Source organism: Gekko japonicus, unplaced genomic scaffold (genome assembly GCF_001447785.1).
Source record: "Gekko japonicus isolate JY-2015 unplaced genomic scaffold, Gekko_japonicus_V1.1 scaffold697, whole genome shotgun sequence".
Lineage (NCBI taxonomy): Eukaryota > Metazoa > Chordata > Lepidosauria > Squamata > Gekkonidae > Gekko > Gekko japonicus.
Window position 1 is genome coordinate 498,551 of NW_015160230.1, and position 20,016 is coordinate 518,566.

Below are 20,016 nucleotides of genomic sequence, written 5' to 3' on the forward strand. Positions count from 1 at the left end.
GTTTCCCTTTCCTTCAAGGAACTACAAAGCACCTGCAAAACCTGAACCACACGGACTTAAATGGAAGGTGTTTGTTGGATGTTACTGCACAGCTGCGATAGGACAATTGTGTAAATTTAAAAAAAAATTGGACGCCATCCCCCACACATCACAAGTGATATTCCCACTCCAATTTTTAAAAATGTGGGTTTTGGTTGCATCTGCAGAATACACACACAGAAATAGAACTGGAGAAAAAAGAATGGTGCATACAGCAGGCACACAAATCTGAAGTCAGGCTTAAAGACTTGACTGCTCAGATTCTCTGGAGTAAGCTGTCAGTGCATAATGGGCCTTTGTCTCCCAGATCTCTGCTCCAGAGGAGAAATCAATTCTAGCAGCAACCACTGAGGTTTTCACATGCAGAAGAACCCATGCATGTTTTCCCCCAGTGCAAAACTACCCAGGTGGACCCATCTTTCACTTGATCTGTTCCTCTGTTTTCCTCTTGTTACATAATTGTAAACCTGCACACATTTGTCTCAGTACCACGCCTGAGTGCACAATTTCACTGCAAATCACAATAGATTTCTCTTTTAATATGAATAGTCTGGAAAGATAATACAGATAAGCCAACTTCTGTTCATCTTTCCTGAGGGAGCCTAGTTAGCCCAACATGAACCCCGAATGTGCAGACACAAAGGAAAAAAGAAGACAAAAAAAGTGAACGGGATACAGGGTGTATAGTAAAAACTCAGGCTACGTAAAAACATGACTATAAAAATGGTAACTGGCATGTGTAGAAACAACCGGGCCATTTCACTCATTCTGCATGTACACCTATAGAACAAAAGGTCCAGCTGTGTATGGCAAACATGTTATCTGAATTTATTGTCACCGCCTCAAGGCACAACTTTCTGTCTCATTCCTTGTATGGGTTGAAAATATGATATTCAAAATCACACTTGTGCCTGTGATAAATGATTCCAGTGATTCATTGGCAAGAGGCGGTTGTTTCCATGCACAACTGGGGGCAGGCTCAAATGCAAAGTTGTGTCAGTCTGACAAAAGACATAGAACAAAGAAAGGAGTTTTTCTACTTCTGTGTTTTGTTCTGATCTTTTTTGTTGTTGTTTTCATTGTTGATTGACTCTGCACATGAGACTAGGCCTTCTTAAGCTACTAGACAAGTGACATCACTTGTAGATTTTTGTAATTTAGACTTTAGATGTTTGTAATTTAAACTTTTGTAGCTTGGAGATTTTTGTAATTTTGACTTCTGGACTGAAAAAGGTCAAATCATTCAATTTCTGCTTCACCCCTGACTTCCACCACCATGAAACAACTAGAGTTGTCATCCAGTCTGTAGGACAGATTCATTCTGAGAGATCATTGTCCAGTGGAGTCTTCTGGGGTCATGGCACTGAATGGATGGAATGATTGTATTTCACAAAGCTGGCCAAAACTGCTCCAATAAAAATGCTATTTTTTAAAAAAATATTTAGAGAGTAAGCTGTTTGTTTGTTTAAGACTTTGCTTCACCATGGAGGCAGGGGCTGTGGCTCAGTAGCAGAGCATCTGTTTGGCATGCAGAAGGTCCCAGGGTGAATTCCTGGAATCTCCAATTTAAAAGGATCAGGTGGTAGGTGGTGTGAAAGACTTCTACCCTGGAGAGATGCTGCCAGTATGAGTAGACAGTACTGACCTTGATGGACCAGTGATCTGATTCAGTATAAGGCAGCTTCATGTGAGCTGTGCCTTCCAATGTACTGTGTACATGTGCACTGAAAATAAATATGTCAATTTGTCTTAAACTGTTGGAGTACAATTAAAACCACAGTTTAGCTGAAAATCTGCATTCTTCCACCCTGAAAAATCCCCTTCTTTGTTGAGTCACCTGCAAAAATGTTTTAAATGGCTGCATGGTTGATCAGTAAAACTTTATAAGGCATAATCCTCACAGCACTGCTTTTCCATAACCACATCCATTTCTGAAGGGCTTCTGTGCATGAATAACTACTGGAGTTGCCTGTGAATGAACATTAGGAGACAGTGTGTTGGCTTTTGATGTGGGAAGCCCGGGGTCAGATAGCCTGCTAAGCTGTGAAGCTCAGCTCACTGGGTGGCCTTAAGAGAGCCAATCTTTTTCAGCCAGACTCCTTCACGGAATTGTTATGAGGCGAAAAGGCCACTCTGACCCCTTGGAGAAGAAATCAGTTGCAACTGTAGCAAATAAATAAATAATACAATATTGGATCTGGTATGAATGGGCTTTTATTTTCTTCTCTTCCTGCCTGGCTGCTAAGCCATTCTCTTTTCTCTTGCAGGGGTATTCCAGGGAAGAAGTGTGGCACCATCATCCTGTCTGCTGAGGAACTGGGTAACTGCAGAGTGAGTAATTCCCTGCCCTGTGAGCTTCTGGTCATCTCACTGCTCCTGATGATTGTGTCTGAACAGCAAGAAAAGCTCTCCTCTGCTATGGGGAGTATCACACAGTACAGGGTGCTACACTATCTTGAGTCTTTCATACCCTAGTACTTAATTGTAATGAATTATTTTTTGGGGTAGAGCTAATGAATGTGTGAAAACAGTGACTATGCAGAGAGATGCACATAGATTGTGTGCCTAAATCAGAAAGAACATAGTATCTGGGTAGAGGTGGATGAGTTGTTGGTCTGTGCTCAGAATTGTATGATTCCTAGGGTAGCTTCCCACATTGCACTGTGGACACTAGGTTTCTTTGTCCCTCTTTGTGGTACTAGTAGTAAGCTCTCAGTTATGCATACTCATGTGGTACGAGGCAAAGCTGAAATATTAGGAAACATTGCCCTTGTTAGTGTTTTTGTGCTTTCTTGGTAGCTGCTTCCATGAATGCAACCGTGTGCCTGGTGTTGTGGTACTAACAGTGTGCAATGGGAAAATAAGCCCAATATTTATGGTATTATCTTTGTGTACGTAAAGCAATGCATCTTTGTGTACGTAAAGCAATGCATCTACATGCTTAAAGATGAAGAGCTACACTAGCATGCATTACAGATCACTTATCCATTAGTCCCCCAGCCTAACATCAGCATGGATCTGCAACCTCTAGACAACTAGTTTCCAGAACTGAAAGTCCTTCATCAGAGAGTTCTATTCCCTGGCTCCACAAATATGCCACCGAACATCCTATACACTACAGATATGCATATGCTTCCTCTACAGTGGTAATCTTCTGCCTTTCCAAACCAAGGACCCATTAGGTGGCAGCATGGGACACAGTAGCAAAGCATCCTGTAGAGCATGAGTGGCCAAATTTTTCAACCTGAGGGCACAATCTGAGTCTATGCCCCCCCCTCCTCCTCCTCCTCCTCCTTCTTTTGCTATCAAGTCAAGCTGACTTCTCGCAACCACTAGGGGAGCATGCAGGCAAGGGACCTTCAGAGGTGGTAGTCTATGCCCACTCTTGAAGAACTGAAGGTGAACACTGGCTCTTCGTGTTATAACACTGGAAACAGAAACAGCTGGTGCCCAATTTCAAGCCCCTAGAATTGGCTGGAGACCACGATGTGTCCCTCTCTCCTGCTCTGCTGCTCTTAATGGAACTCAGCCTTCAAAATAATTAACAGCTTTTCAGGAGCTTTGGACATCTCTGCTGTAGAGACTAATGGTGAAAAAAATCATACATTTTGCAAAGGAAAAGTCCTTGTGTGTGGAATGAGGCCTTCCTAGCATTATCAGTCTTGAACTTGGGACCTGTGGGAGAGGCAGAGGGGAGTTGATATGGTAGAGAGTCACCAAGTATTTGCCTGTGTGAATCCAGCAGTTCAAGTATTGGTCACTGGAGTTCAGAACCTCTTGGCTGCCATAACCAGCTTGTTACTACCCTCAAATAGAACAAAACAACACAGTTGGCGTACATCTTTTAAGAGAAACACAGGCCTGTCTAGACGCCAGCACAGGCAGACTATTTCTTTCTCTCCCACATACAGAAATGAATACAAACAGTATCACTGCATTTTTCTCACCTCCTCTCGCCCATATTTCTGATGTCTGCAAGAGTGGGAGAAACCAATTTATCTCCTGCACAGACAAAAGTAATCTTCTTTTGCTATCATACACGGGCACATGTCGGATCACCACAATTAGAAAACAAGTGTGAACTTGTGGGAGACTTACGGGAGACATTTAATTTCCCCCTCCTTCACTCTTTCCTTTTCCCTTTTCTAAAAGTCCCCATAGCCTCTCCCCTTTTCCTGCTTCCTTCTCTCATTCTAGGGTTGCCAACCTCCAGGTGGGCACTGGAGATCTCCTGGAATCACAACAGATCTCCCAGCTATGGAGATCAGTTCCACCTTAGGGTTGCCAGCTCCAGACTGGGAAATTCCTGGAGATCTAGGGATAGACCCTTGGGAGGTCAAGGTTTGGGGAGGGAAGTGAGCTCAGCACAGTATAATGCCATAAAATCCCCCCTCCAGAGCAGCCATTTTCTCCAAGGGAACTGATCTGTGTCATCTGGAGAACAGTTGTAATTCCAGGTGATCTCCAGCCCCCAATTGAAGGCTGGCGACCCTATCTTCTTCCCACCCAAAAGCCAACCTACTTTTTCCTAGCCCTCTGTCTTCAGCTCCCCCCCCCTCCCGGTCAGCCTCTACCTAGGAAAACTGTAGCCCAGTTGTGTGGTGTCAGTCACTGGGCTAAGCCCACCTGCATGGCAAGGAGCCCTCAAGGACTTGTGAGGTGGCACTCACTTTCCCCTGTATCCCCTTTGTCATTTTCATATTTTTTAAATGTATTTTTTATAGTTCACATTTTTCTGCAAACGTGGGGCCCATTTCAGGTGTGTAGAAAGATCTGTCTTGCCTGTTCACAGCTCCAGTCACTGGGCTTAAGTATCCAAAAACTGGCCAACTTCACTATTAGAATATAAGATGCATATACCATAATCCTTCTGTACACAGGTAGGTACTTACGAGCATGCTTGTACTGTTGCATCCACACATCAAGTTCTCAAGCTACAGACACTAGAACATTACAGTTTCTTTCTTAGTTGCTCTTACATGAATGCATGTGTGCACACGCACACACACAAATTACATTTATATATCCTTTTGATTCAAGAGAGGCACTAACTGCATGTAGGTGAGTGCCTGCCATCTGTTGTGCTATAAAGAGAATTAACACCCATTTTGAACTTAAAGAACCGAGACAGAAGCAATTAACTCCGCATGAGCAGTTCTGCCGCTTGTGATAGAAGCTGACTTAACTTTTCCCCTTTGTAATGTATTCAGCCTGACATGCCCGGACTTGCCCGGGCTGGCCAGGCACAACTCTTCAATAGCTTCACGTCCAAAGACAATGGGTCCGTAGGATCCTAGCCGGCCCAATCAAAGGGCCAGCTTCTCAGCCGGGAGACCAATGGTCGCCCGGTTACTGTAAATAGCCTATCGGGAGTAGGGGGTGTGTTTAGGTGTACTTGGTGGCGGGTTTTCTGAACATATATAACCAGCCTGCGAGCTGGTCCCTTCGTCTTTGTCCTGAACTAAATAAAGGTATGCTTAGCTGAAATCGCTCTCCGTCTGCATACTTTTCACCCTTCATGTGAGTGATGCTTGAGAATGGGTGGTAGGGATTTAACTGTGCTTCCACACAGTGCTTTTTCCCCTTGCATACTGACTTGTCAACAGCCTCAGGTATTTCAAGCAACATCATGGCATGGAACTGTTGCCATGGTAAAAAAACGCAGTCAGCTGATTGATGTGATGACATGGGAGCAGGGGAATGTTGCAGCAGGGCACTACCTCTATGGGCCACATCATAAGTCTCACTGGTGCCCATTTTGACCTGGATCTTAGCAACCCGTGTAAATTCCAGAAAGAATAATGAAGGTTTCAGGGGAATCTGGCAACTGTACAGCTTTGCTGTTGGGAATCATTTACCTCGTTCCCTTCACCAGCGTTATCTGAGCACCACTTTCCATGTTTAGTAAGTATGTCCAGGAAGCAGGAGATTATACCATGGAAATGGTAGCAGGTCATGTGACAAGAACTGGCTTTTACAAGTGCTTCCAGTCAGGCTTGCTTCTTTGACTTGAGGAAGACTCCAGTGTCTGCTGCTGCTCATTGCTACAAACTGGCATTTTTGCCAGTGCATTGTCTTGTCCATGCAACATTGCCTTACATTGCTTCTTGGCCTTGCTGCCTTCAGTGACTTAGCAAGAGCCAGTTCCTGACAAGACCTTATCTACTGGGACTTTGTACATTGATAAGGAGAAGCCAGCCATGAAAAATTGCACAGTCCCTGGCACGTGTGAACTTGTGGGTTGGATAGATAGCAATGAATGTCAGCAATGGCTGATCATGGAGCACTTCTGGCAATGAAATCACTGGCCCCTGGCTCCTTCTAGAGAATGATGGAAATGGTGTGGGAATGGCAGTCGCTTCCTAAGAGGGGCTCCTTCAGAAGTAGTGATTTGCATAGTGCTTTTGTCCTGGCAGCACTGTTCTCACTCACTGCTCCAAAAGTAGGCCCATTCTCATCTGTTGGACATGCTTTGCACAGTTGCAGCAGATGCAACTTCTAGGAGAGTCTTTTACTTTTGTGCGCAGATCAGTGCTGCCAGGTCTGACGTGACATGTTAGCCTCTTGTATGCTGCTTCAGGCTCAGCAGGGAGACACTCCCCAAGTCAGGGTGTTCAGAAAGCGGAGTTACCCAGAGTAAAAGCTGCACAAAAGAGAAAGTGAACCACCATCTCTATGGCTAAGCAAGGCTCTCTCTCACTCAAGAACCCTTTATCTTCTGTTCTAAGGTATCTTTCTTCATTAATCATCTGCTACAGGACAGACAAAATGAATTGTCGAACTTGAGAGATTTGTAGCCACAGGATGTAGTGATGGCTACTAGTTTAGGGTAGCCACAGGATGTAGTGATGGCTACTACCGTAGTATAAGTGGCATTAAAAGAGCATAAGACAGGTTCATGGAGGTCATAGGTCCATCTGTGGCTATTAGGTATGATGACCAAATAGTAGAACACTCTGGGGAGACAACAACAGGGAAGACTTGGCCTCTGTGCTGTGTTTGTAGGCCAAGTTGTCCATTGTGTGAAACAGGATGCTGGATTAGATGGACATCAGGTCTGATCCAGCAATGCTGATCTTATGTTCTGCATTTCCATTTTCTTCCCTCTCTTCATCTCCACTCTGCAACCCAAGAAAAGCTTACTGTTGGCCATCTCAGGAAGGTGTCCTCTAGTGCTAAGGGGACGATTGACCAATAAAACCAGAGGGCTGTATTCAGGAAAATGTTGAGGAATTTCCCATATTCCCTTTCTGGGCATTTGTACTTCTTTGGACCTTCAGGAATCACAATATCATTCCCTGCCAAGCTCTAATTGGGGTAAATATATCAAACCTGGGCTGCATCCACACATCACAGGATATTTCACTATAGCAGTCATTTGCAATTGGATTGGCATGTCCACAATACCATATGATTTCTGTTGTGCAGTGATGCACAATATCCAGTGATATGTGGATGCAGCCCTGCTGAATTTTTCTGCCATTCTGTATGCTTTGCTGCTGCAGTTACTAGGGATGTCAGTGCTATCATAGAAATGGATGCTTTCCAGATCCCCTCCAGTAAACCTGAAAATGTGCACATTAAGTGGGGACAAAGCACCCACTCTGTGTTCAAAAGTGTCAACCTGTCTCTCCACATTTGATTTTGGCTGCCTTTGAGCAAAGCAACTCTCATGTCTGATTTGCGTTTCTCTTCTGCCTTTTAGTTTAAGCTCTCAAAAAGCACTGGGTAATTGTTAAGTGTCCAGATGGATAGATGGGAACAAGAAGAGGAGGGGATCTGCCCAAAATCACACAGCATGGCAGTAACACATGCAGCCCTTAGTCCCCTGTTTTGCTTTTGAAGCTGTGCTGGGCTCCTCCCTTTCACTCAGCTATAGTGGCATCCTTAGAAGAATTAAGTGCTTATATGTATATGGTGAGTCACTCACTGCCTAGAGAAGAGGGGCAGCTGCTTTCTGCCTGCAGCCAATACTAGCTGGTAGCTTAGCAAAAGAACTGAAGAAGGATTGTGCAGTGAGTTAAAATCACAAACAGCCTGTGAGGTTTGCCATTCATCTATTGTGATTTCCTCTCATGCCTGTCTATTGCTTGTCAAGCATCCAAGATCTCATCAGACTTCTCATCTCAGATATGACACCTCTAACAACACAGCGATCCTTGGTTCTTTGCACTATGACACATTTGGCTCTGCATTGACTCAGGGTTCATTCAAACCAGAAAGGCTGTCTGCTTTATCCCCATCCTTAAAGAAATGTCGCTGTGATCATGACATCATTTATTTAGATATCTGGGTTTTAAAAGGCAAGACTGTTAGTTCCTTAACTTTGGAATACATTGGAGTTTTTGTCATTGGCACCCTCCAAGGACCTTAATCCAAATTGTTGGACTAGGTATGGCCTTTACTGTGCCACTTAGTGGGCCACACAAGAGCTCAAGCATAAAGGAGTGATGATGAAGGTGTCTCTGTCTATGCCAGCACAAATAAATGTAGGTGCAGATGAAGGAGAACAGGAGAAGAACATCTATAGAGAATGATAATTGCTACCCTGCACTGGATCAATGAGAAGGATTGTCTCCAGTGTCCTCAGCACTACAAATGCACAGATCACTGTGCAATGCTGAACAGAGTTACCCATGTCTAAGCCCATTGACCAATGGACTTAGAAGAGCGTAACTCTGTTTAGGATGACATGTAAGTATCTTATTTAAGATACTGAACTGGTTTGTGATTCCATGGCTTTCAGGTAAGATGGGTTAACACTTCTGCTAGTATAATGTTTCATTTGTGGGAAGTAAATAAACCATGATGCATACCGCAGGGCCCTATAATTCCCAATTAACTGTTTCTGATCTGCAGACAAAATACTGCTACAGATTCAGAGCATACTGGAACCTGGGACTGGAATCTTAGGGTGACATCTTTCAAAAGTTTGATTTTGATCACAAAAATTAATGTGACATTAATTAACAAATATGCAGATTAGGAGTGTTTTTTTAATCCAAACCTGAATCTTTCAAGTATAATAAAGCAACAAAACCCTGTATAGAATTTGGATGGGTTTAATCTCAAAGGACCCAAAACAAATATTGAATCAACTGCCTAATTGATCACATCAGTCCTATCACAATCCATAACATCTTCTGGAATATCCAAGGAGCCAATTGATACACTGAAGATCAAAGCATCAATGTGCCTACCAGAAATGGGGGGGGGGACCTTTGGTTTTACAATCAAATTGTCAGATGCTGGCACTAAGCAAGGTTAAAAAAAAGTCTAAATTCTTAGACATAACGTTATATTGTTAGATATCTGGGTGATCAGATGCCTTAGATTTTTTCCAGCCTTGCTGCTCTCTATTTCAGACTATTCCCTTACCTATCAATGAACCTTTCCTTCAGTGATGATCATTAATCCTACCACCACCCCTTTACCCTCCTCAGTAAGCCTAGATGTTTTTGCCCTGGATTCTGACACTGTATGCATTGCATACTTGGAACTAAATGGATGAAGGGTTTTTTTTTCATGTTAAGGCAGTGGCATTGTTTATATTGCATACTTGGAACTAAATGGATGAAGGTTTTTTTTTCATGTTAAGGCAGACATGACATATTCTGATTTCTATTCCAAGGATGTGGCCACAATGCAGTTCTGTGCCAATAAACTGGACAAGAAAGATTTCTTTGGAAAATCTGACCCTTTCATGGTGTTCTATAGAAGTAACGAGGATGGGACGTAAGTACAATTGCTTTTATCTTGAGGCTGAAAATTTACTCAAATCAGAAAGGTGTATAGATTGCTCTCCAGTCTTCTGAGCAGTTCCTCCTTGCTGTCACCTCCTATGGATTTATTAGGAGTGCTACTGTGTGGTCTTAAGTTCTGACTACTATGGTTCCAATTCTACAGAATAGTCTTCCAAAAAGAAGGCCTTCCCTTCTGGCCTTCAGAGAGCTTTGTAAGGCTGATCAGGAGGGCTTTTGAAGGCAGCTGGAAGTGAACAATGTTATTTTGTTCTACAACATGTTGTATGGCATTAGTGTTATGCTGTGAACAGCTCTGAGAGCCTTTTGGGGAGAAAAACAGGGCTAAGGAGTTTAAAATAAATAAACCACCAAACATTCAAAGTATGGATCTGTCTTCTGGCTCCAAGCAACCAGATCCTTTCTTATTCAGTTGCCTAAGAGAGATAACAACAGTCTTTAGCTGGGATGCCCCAAAAGCACAACTGAATGGTATAAAAGAGAATCTTTTGGGAGTAGACCTAAGAGGTAGTTGCCAATCTAATGATTACCATCTCTCTCATACTTAAATATTATTAATGAATCAGGGAGTCAGGAAGTAATATTTTTGTAATACCGTGTTTCCCTGAAAATAAGACACTGTCTTATATTTATTTTTTCTCAAGAAGACACACTAGGGCTTATACCACAAATGCATAGAAATCCTACTAGGGCTTATTTTTTGGCTAGGTCTTATTTTCAGGGAAACAGGGTACATGTTCTGTTGTAAGGCCACAGAGAATCAGATACATGGTATGGTGTGGATGCCCTCAGACATTCTTTGCCAGGCAGAGCATTTTGTATATGCATGGAAGCATCATCACTCAAGGGTAATACTGTCAAGAATTGTAAAGTGTGAGGAAGGAGGAGTGGAGGAGAGAATATTAAACTCAGGCAGGATGGGAAAGTGCTTTTGAACACTCTCATCTTTATGAATGTTCTGTGCTGCTCTGGGAGAAATTAATCCGTTTTAGCCTACCCATTTTTGCAACCTTAGCAAACCTAACTAATCAATGACTGACAGCTGGCCTGATGTGTTTTCTTTGTGGATCTGCTTGGACTGGAGTGATTCTCTCAAAATCATTTCTTCTGTGCAACTCAGGCAAACTGATCTACTTTGGCTGGGCTTTTAAACTTGCTCCTAGGTATGCAACAAAGGAGAATTTAGCACCCTGCATGTGGTAGCTTTTTGATTTCAGAAAATATTCTTTTGAATACACTTTGGACTGTACCGCAGAAAAATTAAAAATGATTTTGTGTGTTTTTTTAGCCTGAAATCACACATGCATTGTAAAACATAGGAAAATTGTGATGCAGTTATGAATCAACAAATCCCAAACCTAATAGAAGCACTTTTAAAACTGCCTTTCTGTTTTTCACACGTGCACACCAACAGTGGGAAGAGTACTGAAAAGTGTCTACCATGTCCCTGGCGAATTCAGTTTTAAAATGATTGACAGGAAGTTGGATAATGGTAGCTCTTAATGAACTTGAAGAGAGGATAGCAATATAGCAGTGACTGAGACAAGCTATCTAACTGTTCAAAATCATCAAAGGCAAACTAAAATAAAGCCAAACTTTCTTTGGAACGAAGAATATCTATCTTAATTTTCAAAGTGCAAAACTGACATCTCTAAAGAGGTGCAGGCAATTGTTCTGGGAGGCACAGGTTTCTCTTTGCTTCCTCTACCCAAAAAGAGTTATGTGCATATCTTCATTAGGAGAGGAAGTAGAGGCAGTAATCCATGTACTCCTCTATGTTGAAATGGTAGTGCTAGAGGCAGTGGAATGGCCCCCAAGTTTTAGGTCCCTCAAAAGGCTGCTTTTCAGTACACAATGGATTAGTTGAGGGAGATCCAGACATCTGTTCACCAGGTGACACTTCTGCTACAGGGCTTCTCAAACAACAATGTGTTGGCTGCTTCCACATAAGGGCACCAAAATGCATCTCTGCCCACTGGGGCACAGGCAGCATGCAAGCAGGTGGGAACCGTGTCCACTTGCCCAGTCCTTACACTGCCCAGTATTGTCCTCACCCATGCCTCTCCCCCTTTGCCTCCATTATGTTGGTACAGAGGCTACAATGTGACCATGACACTGCCCCTCATTGCCCAGCAGCCCTGACATTTCCCATACACCACAACTCGGGAAAAGAAATGTAAAAAGGGTCTTAAAGGGTGCAGAATGCAGAAATTAGCACCACCTCCCCCCTACTGGCTGAGGGTGGAGCATCTAGGATGCTGAGCCTGCAGTCACCCCACAGTTCCTCCTTTGAGCCCGACAAAGGTAGCTTTCTTCTGATCCAGTTAAAAAAAGGAAAGCTCCATGAGGCCCATGAGTTGTGTTCAATGAACACCACATCATATGGAAGTTCCCATGCACAGGCATGCTGCTCTCCATTTTGGGGTGGGCAAAAACAGCCATTATTTCAATCTTTTGGGAAAATGTAACTTTATTCCTCCTGCCTGTGTGCCCATGATACATGCAACTTGTGCTTTCTGGAATGCAGTTGTGCAAGTACCCAATAGAAGCTTGTTAATGTCATGGGCTGCAAGCACAATACTTCCCCTCATTCATACATACACACTTTTTTCATTTCTTTAGAGACTAAGCAGTCTACTACTATCATAAGCAGAAATATTTATCTTAGTTCTTTGTCAACAAAAAAATGGACAAATATTAAGAAACGGTGTCTGTTGCTTCAAAGCAGTGCGTTACCATATTTTAAATGTAAAAATGTAGTATTTGGAAGGGTATGCACGTCCTCTTGGAAGGGTATGCACACCGCCAACATTGTGTAGTGGTTAAGAGAGGTCGATTCTAACCTAGAGAACTGGGTTTGATTCCCCACTCCTCCACAGGAAGCCTGCTGGGCCAGTTACAGTTCTATTAGAACTCTCTCAGCCCCACCTACCTCACAAGGTGCTTGTTGTAGGGAGCGGAAGGAAAGGCGATTGTAAGCCGCTCTGAGATTCCTTAAGGTAGAGAAAAGCGGTGTATAAAAACCCACTCTTCTTTTTCTTTTATTTCTAGGAGTGGTGCACACATCTCTAAGAAATGTTCACAAATACAGTTCTTCCCCCTACACTGTCTATCCCGTCCTTCCAATACATAGGCTCAGAAACAGGATATCCACTAACACCTCCACATCACTCCCTCTCAACCAGGATATTGTGCTACTACCGTGTTTCCCCGAAAATAAGACACTGTCTTATATTTATTTTTTCTCAAGAAGACACACTAGGGCTTATACCACGAATGCATAGAAACCCTACTAGGGCTTATTTTTGGGGTAGGTCTTATTTTCGGGAAAACAGGGTAGTACAGAATCATCCTCACGCTAAGAGAAAAGAGCACTCTTTTGTTCATTTTGTGTTTTGCTAACGGTAGTTAAAGGACTGGCTTATTACTGCTTTATGGCCTTGGAGACCAACAGTGCCAGGCTGTATGACTATTAAAGTAATCCATTTTGGTCTTGATCCAACCCTGTGTGAATATTCCCTTGTCCATGGATGTTGGCAGAATCTAAGTGTCAGAGGTGGGAACTTTAATGAGGTTGTTGTTCTGTGTTCTTCAGTGTCTACCCTAGGGCAGTCTCTGAAGTTAATTCATAACATAATTGGCCTTTTGTATCCTGCCAGGTTTACTATATGCCACAAAACAGAAGTGGTGAAGAACACTCTGAACCCTGTCTGGCAGTCCTTCTTCATCCCTGTGCGGGCCCTCTGCAATGGGGACTACGACAGGTACCAGTGTCACAGAGCTTGGTTCAACTTAACAGCTGTGGGTGTTTTTTCTTGAGAGGGAGGGATGGGGGGAGGTGTTAGAGGAAATCAATGTTAGATGCCAAAAAAATGTCCTTTGTGCCCAAAATGTATAAAGTACTCTCACACAGACCTCACTGCTTAGCACCTTCCTCCAGTCACTCTTTCAAGTCTCCAGGGGATGTTATTGTTTCTTGTGAGGTGCGGGCATTTTGGTTGTTGATGTTACAGAGTGGTATCATGGCTTTCTGAAAATTCTCCAGCAGCTGTTACCCAAATATCAGATGACAGAGACAAATACTGAGGACTATTGCCTTCTTACCTTTCTTGTAGTCTTTCCAGAGTCCCCATGCTGGTCATAGTTGGAAACAGTATCAAATGTACCCTTGGCCTGATTCTATAGGGCTCTTATGTTCAAGATAAGAAGAGTACACATTGAATGATAATAGTGCCATGCACCATATAAACTGTCCCGTCCTGAAATACTGTAGTGCAAAATATTCTTTCTCCCTTAACCCAGCTGGAGTCTTGAAAGAATCTGTCTCTGTTTGAAATCCTGGAGCTCAGATTTGTTCTAAATTACATGGTTCTTGTTCTGTGTCAGCATTACTGAAGAGGCAAAAGTGTGGGGGTGACTCCCTTGGGAAGTCTCCCTCCTCCTCACAGATGGGAGAGAAATGTGCTTAGGGGGTGATTGATGGGTGGAAATGAACCACAAGGCCTGGGAAAGGCCTGATTGGAGAAGCTCTGGAGATGGATAATCTGCTTTGTTCATAAAGGCTGCTACTATGCCTATGCCTAAATCTGCAGAAAAGGTCAGTGGCAGTTCAAGAGAGATAGTCTTGTGGGTGGGGGACTGACAGTAGTGTTAATCAGGCTAATAAGAGTTCATGGTATGTAGGGAAGCTAATTACAGAAAGAATAATTGGGCCCAATACCTTTCACTCAGCTAGAGGTTGTTGTAAAACACAATCGCTTCTGCAAACACCCACTTTTGCACAATAGCTATACTTTCATTGTAGCTGTTACCAATATGCGCTTTAACATTTGCCATTGATTAGAAGATCAGTGCTGTGTTGTATATTCACATAGCCTAGTGATTTCTGATAAAATGGTCCCTGTACGCAGTGCAAAACTCAGAATAAAAGCAAAAGAGGAAACCCTATTATGATTAAGACCCTGTCCTGGGATTTTTAAAAAATCATCTCTCACCTGTTTATAGTCATTCTCCAGAGATGGGCTGACAGCACATTCCACTTTATTTCATGCTTCACCTTCTTCTGTTCTGTAATAGGATTTCCTATAACTACTTTTCTCAGACTGGTCTTCGGGGGAGATATTAAAGCAAATGTGTGAAACAATATCTTTTATATATATATATATATATAAGTCCTAGCATATTGGCAATTTCCAGCTCTCCCATTGGCTGTGCTGTGTGCTCCATCAGCCATTGGCCCATCAACTGCCACTCAAGAGGACTTTCATGCCATTGGCTGGGTGCTGGGTCCACTCCTCTCCCCTGCCCACAGCTGGCTTGGCCACTCTTCCCTGTCGGAATAAACTGCCAAAACGGCTGTCTCTCCTGACAAAGACGCTTCTCCTGCTTGGCTCCTCCATGGCTGGCTGGCTACTGAGGTGAGCCAGTGGCCGTCAAACCATTCTCTTCTCCTCCTGCTGTGGGGCTCACTTTCCCCTCAGTGGCTGTTGCTAGGCAACCAAGCTTGGTTCTGTCAGTAAAAAGGCAGGGTCAGGAGGCCCTTTGCAGGCCTACTTTGGCCTTTGTGGGGAACTCATTGGGGCCAGTCCTGACTATGGTCGCCAACTCGGGTTGGGAAATTCCTGGCGATTTTGTGGTGGAGTCTATGGAAGCCAGAGTTTGGGGAGGGCAGAGGCCTCAGCTGAACAGAATGCCATGGAGTCTACCCTCCAAAGCAGTTATTCTCTCCAAGTGGAGAGAGATCTGTTGTCTGGAGTTCAGTTGTGATACCAGCTGATCTTTAGGCTCCACATGGAGGTTGGCTACCCTAGGCCTGGCAGCACCCTCTGGGTGACTTGATGACACCTGACTGGCATGACTTAACTAGGCTCAGCTGCTCACTCCTGTTCACCAGCAGCAGCCCCCTAGGACAGCCAGTGTGGCATAGCACTTAGTGCTTCAGAGCAGAGTCTCCCAGACCCACGTTCTTGCTGTGGAAGCTGAGTGGGTGATTTTGGACCAGTCACAGACTTTCAACCTAACCTACCTCACAGGGTTGTTGTGCAGATCAAAAGGGGGAGAGGAGAATGATATAAGTAGCTTTGGTCCCCACTGCAGAGAAAGACTGTACTTTTCTTAGGTAGAGGCTGCAGAAAGGGGGAGGAGATGGAAACCTGAAATCAGAGTGGCAGATAAAAGTAGGTTCATAGTTAGCTGGGAAGGAGATAGGATTACCACCTTCAGGTTGGGAAATTCCTGGAGATTTGTGGGGTGGAGCCTGGAGAGCTTGGGGTTTGAGGAGGGTGGGACCTCAGAAAGGTACAATGCCATAGACACCACTCTCCAAACCAGCCATTTCCTCCTGGGAAACAAATGCTGTCAATTTCCAGGTGAGGGCTGGAGATCACTCAAAAGTAAAACAGAGGGACAGTTTCCTGGGGCATTCAAGGAAGTGGTGGTTTGTCCTCTCCTGAAAAAGGCATCTCTGGATCCAGCTGAATTGGCTAATTACTGGCCGGTTTCCAATTTGCACCATTTGGGCAAAATAATACAGAAGGCTGTGACAATTCAGCTACAGAGATTTTGTGATGATGCTTCCATTTTAGATCCCTTCCAGTCTGGTTTTCAGGCCAAGGGACGGAGATGCACTGGTTGCCCTCACAGATGACCTCCGAAGGCATATGGATCGGGGTGGCTCAACAATGCTATTGTTGTTGGACCTGTCGGCAGCATTCGACATGGTCGACCATCAGTTACTGATCCGCCGCCTCACTGGCATGGGAGTTCAGGGGTCTGTCTTGCAATCGCTTGCCTCCTTTCTCCAAGGTCGAGGACAAAGGGTGGTGCTAGGGGAACAGCTATCCCGAAGGCACCCACTGAATTGTGGAATGCCTCAAAGGACGGTGTTTTCCCCAATGCTATTCAACATCAATATGTGCCCCCTTGTCCAGATTACCGAGAGGCATGGGCTGGGATGTCACCAGTATGTGGATGACACCCAACTCTATCTGTTGTTGGGCGGCCAGTCTGACTCCAGACCAGAAGATCTGAAATGGTTGTTACAAGCTGTGGCTGGATGGCTTAGACTGAGCCGACTGAAATTGAATGCAATGAAGATGGAGGTCCTGTGCCTGAGCTGGAGCAGCCTGGGGGTAGGGATCCCACTCCCAACCTTCGATGGGGCACTGTTGGTGCCAGCGCCAGAGGTTAGGAGCCTGGGAGGGCTCTTGGATGCCTCCTTAACAATGGAGGGCCAGGTAGCAGCCACTGCCAAGTCAGCCTTTTATCGTCTTCAGCTGATTAGGCAGCTGGTTCCCTTTCTTGACTGCAACGGCAACAGTGATCCATGCGATGGTTACCTCGAGATTGGACAACTGTAACACTCTCTACATGGGGCTGCCCTTGTTGCAAATCTGGAAGCTGCAGCTAGTGCAAAATGCTGCAGCCAGGCTCTTGATCGGTCTCCCCATGCGGGAACACATTCAGCCTGTGCTGAAGGCATTGCACTGGCTGCCAATAGCATACCGAATCCACTTCAAGGTGTTGGTTCTCACTGTTAAAGCCCTTTATTGTCAGGGACTAAAAGAGGAAATAGTGGGGGAGGGGAAAATCAGATTTCTTCCCTCCTTGTGGATCCCCTGCTTGTTCAGTGACTAATTACTGCAGTACAATGCAGTGGCAAATGGTTCTTCAGGGTGTTTTTTGGGTCCCAAAATAGACTGGCCCTCCTGGGGCCGAAGGATGCCATGCTAGCCACAACCAGGGCCAGGGCATTCTGACACATGTTATTCTTGTATAAAGTAACTACTGGATTAAGACCTGATGTACACTCAGGGTTTTGGGTGCTAGCCACATATCTAATGAGCTACTTATATTTATATAACTACATTTTTATTTGGTTTTTGGTCCTTATTGGTTTCATAAAGTTCTCACTTTTAAAAAATTACATTAGTTTCTTTTCAAGAATTCCTCTTTGCTTTCCTGGGATGATCATTATGTGTTCCATTTGCATTTGATGACTAGGAAATTGCTAATTTTCTTTCATTCCAGATTTTACTTTTAGTTTTTAATTGCTGAATATTTGAGTACAACTAGCTATACCCAAAGGACAATACAATGTTTGTACTCATAGCAGAAAGTTGTGTCTCCAGTTTTATGATGCTAAAAGTTATGGGCTCAAAGTATTAAGTTCCGTAATACTTATTAAGAGATTCTGGCTACAGTTGATATTATTTAAGGTGATATTATTTGTGCCATAAATGTGTGTAGCACAAGAAAAAAGGTTTCTTGTGTCCCAACCAGTTTACAGTCTATAATTCAGCTGAGGGAGGACACAAGGGAAGGGGAGGGAAATTTAGGCAGGGGTAGATGGGAAGTGGGAATTATGGGAATGTACCAAAGCCTTCTAGGAAAAAGTAAGTTTTGATCAAGAATTTCAGAGGAAGGGAGACAATATTATACAGGTATTCGAGGGGGCAGTTCCAGACATAAGGAGCAGCATGGGGGAGAGGGCCAGTTAAAATAAAGAAGTTTTCAATTCCTTTTATTTCAACGAGATAATTTGCTTAATATTTTCCCACTGAATGAGGTGTTTATATTTGGTTGGATTATGCCTTCCATTTTTAGCAACATTTATCATCTTAATCTCTCAGTCATTTCAATTAGTTGCACAACTACAGTGAAATACACATCTTCTGCTAATATAATTTGCTTTTTTAGAGCCAGTTAAGGTAGTTCTGCTGCCATTATGGGTCTTGGGATGAGTCCCGTGGATGTTGGCATGTAATTCCATGATCAGAGAAGGTAGTTCATTTTTGTTTGTTAGAAATAATCTCACAAAATTGCTTTGTTAGAAGGCTATAATGTTGTATCCAAATGTGGGAAAGCCAGTTTCAGTTGCAGTAACTGAAAGAAGCGTCTGTTAATCCAAATAGTCCTTACATAGTTTCAATAGAGATGGTATTTCTAGGGCCTTCATTTGTTTGTCGATTACTGATAACAGTGTTTACAGTTATTAATAACTACAGATTTTGTGGGAACTCCAGTTATTAAATCCATATATTTGTTTGTTTAATATAATTTTAGATCACCCTTCCAGCCAAAGTTCTTCTAGACAATTCCCAAAAGGTTAAAACAATTTCATTTACAAAAACAATCACATGCAGAATTAGCTGTGCCATAGGCGCGAATGCCAGGTGAATTTTAAGAGCGTGTTCAGACACCAACATCTGCCAAACGTCCCGCTCCCGTCGACAACTCGTTTTGCTCCACTGCAGAAGCGGAGTAAAAAGACACCAGAGAAAACCCAGTAGCAAACGGCTTTGCTACAGGCCAAGAACAGACTCCCCAGTGTGATCGCACCAGCGAGCTTCCATGGTGTCGGGATGGTCTGATCGGGCCATCCCAACTCCATATCATTCCCCCCCCCCAGTTTATGTATGTGTAACACTTGGAATTCACTGCCACAGGAAGTGGCGGCGGCTACAAGCATGGACGGCTTCAAAAGGGAATTAGATAAGCATATGGAGCAGAGGTCCATCAGTGGCTATTAGCCACAAGATATAGATAGGGACTCTGGGGCAAGTGATGCTCTGTCATCTTGGTGCTTGGGGGGGGGGTCAACAGTGGGATGGCTTCTAATGTCCTGGCCCCACTGGTGGACCTCCTGATGGCACCTGGTATTTCTGGCCACTGTGTGATACAGAGTGTTGGACTGGATGGGCTTTTGGCCTGATCCAACATTGGCATCTCTTATGTTCTTATGTTCTTATGTTCATCATTGCACACTGCATAGGGAGCACTTGGTACAAAGATGTGAATCATTGATCCCTTGTTGAAGTGCACCGGTGGAAAAACCCAACTCGCCAGTGGTTGCATCTGCTCATGCAGTGGCGGGTCACCCCCCACAGCTCCCAGGGACTGTGTGATCGTGCAAATGCGGGTCAAATTCCAGCGGAGCAAATAGCCTTGCTTCCGCCCCGCATTATCCCGCGTGTGTGAACACTGCCTATATAAAGTTAACAAATCTTCTGAAGAAACAGAGGAATGCATAGTTTTAACAAGGAAGGAAGGAAGGAAGGAAGGAAGGAAGGAAGGAAGGAAGGAAGGAAGGAAGGAAGGAAGGAAAGAAGGAAGGAAGGAAGGAGGGTCTTGCATTTAGTCTGGGTGGCACCAACCTCACGTCCTCTTAGAATTCCACAAATGGGGAAGGGGAACAGCAGAAAACACCTCCTATGGT

At 43.9% G+C, this 20,016-nt stretch overlaps 1 protein-coding gene across 2 annotated transcripts in view; it reads left to right on the plus strand.

Moving 5' to 3' along the window:
* Positions 1 to 20,016, plus strand: part of LOC107111207 (copine-5) — a 218,419-nt gene that overhangs the window by 109,294 nt on the left and 89,109 nt on the right. For both annotated transcript variants that reach the window (XM_015412140.1, XM_015412147.1), the window contains 3 exons: positions 2,307 to 2,370; positions 9,671 to 9,774; positions 13,460 to 13,564. In XM_015412140.1, the coding sequence (XP_015267626.1) occupies positions 2,307 to 2,370; positions 9,671 to 9,774; positions 13,460 to 13,564 (273 nt within the window). The remainder of the gene's footprint in view (positions 1 to 2,306; positions 2,371 to 9,670; positions 9,775 to 13,459; positions 13,565 to 20,016) is intronic.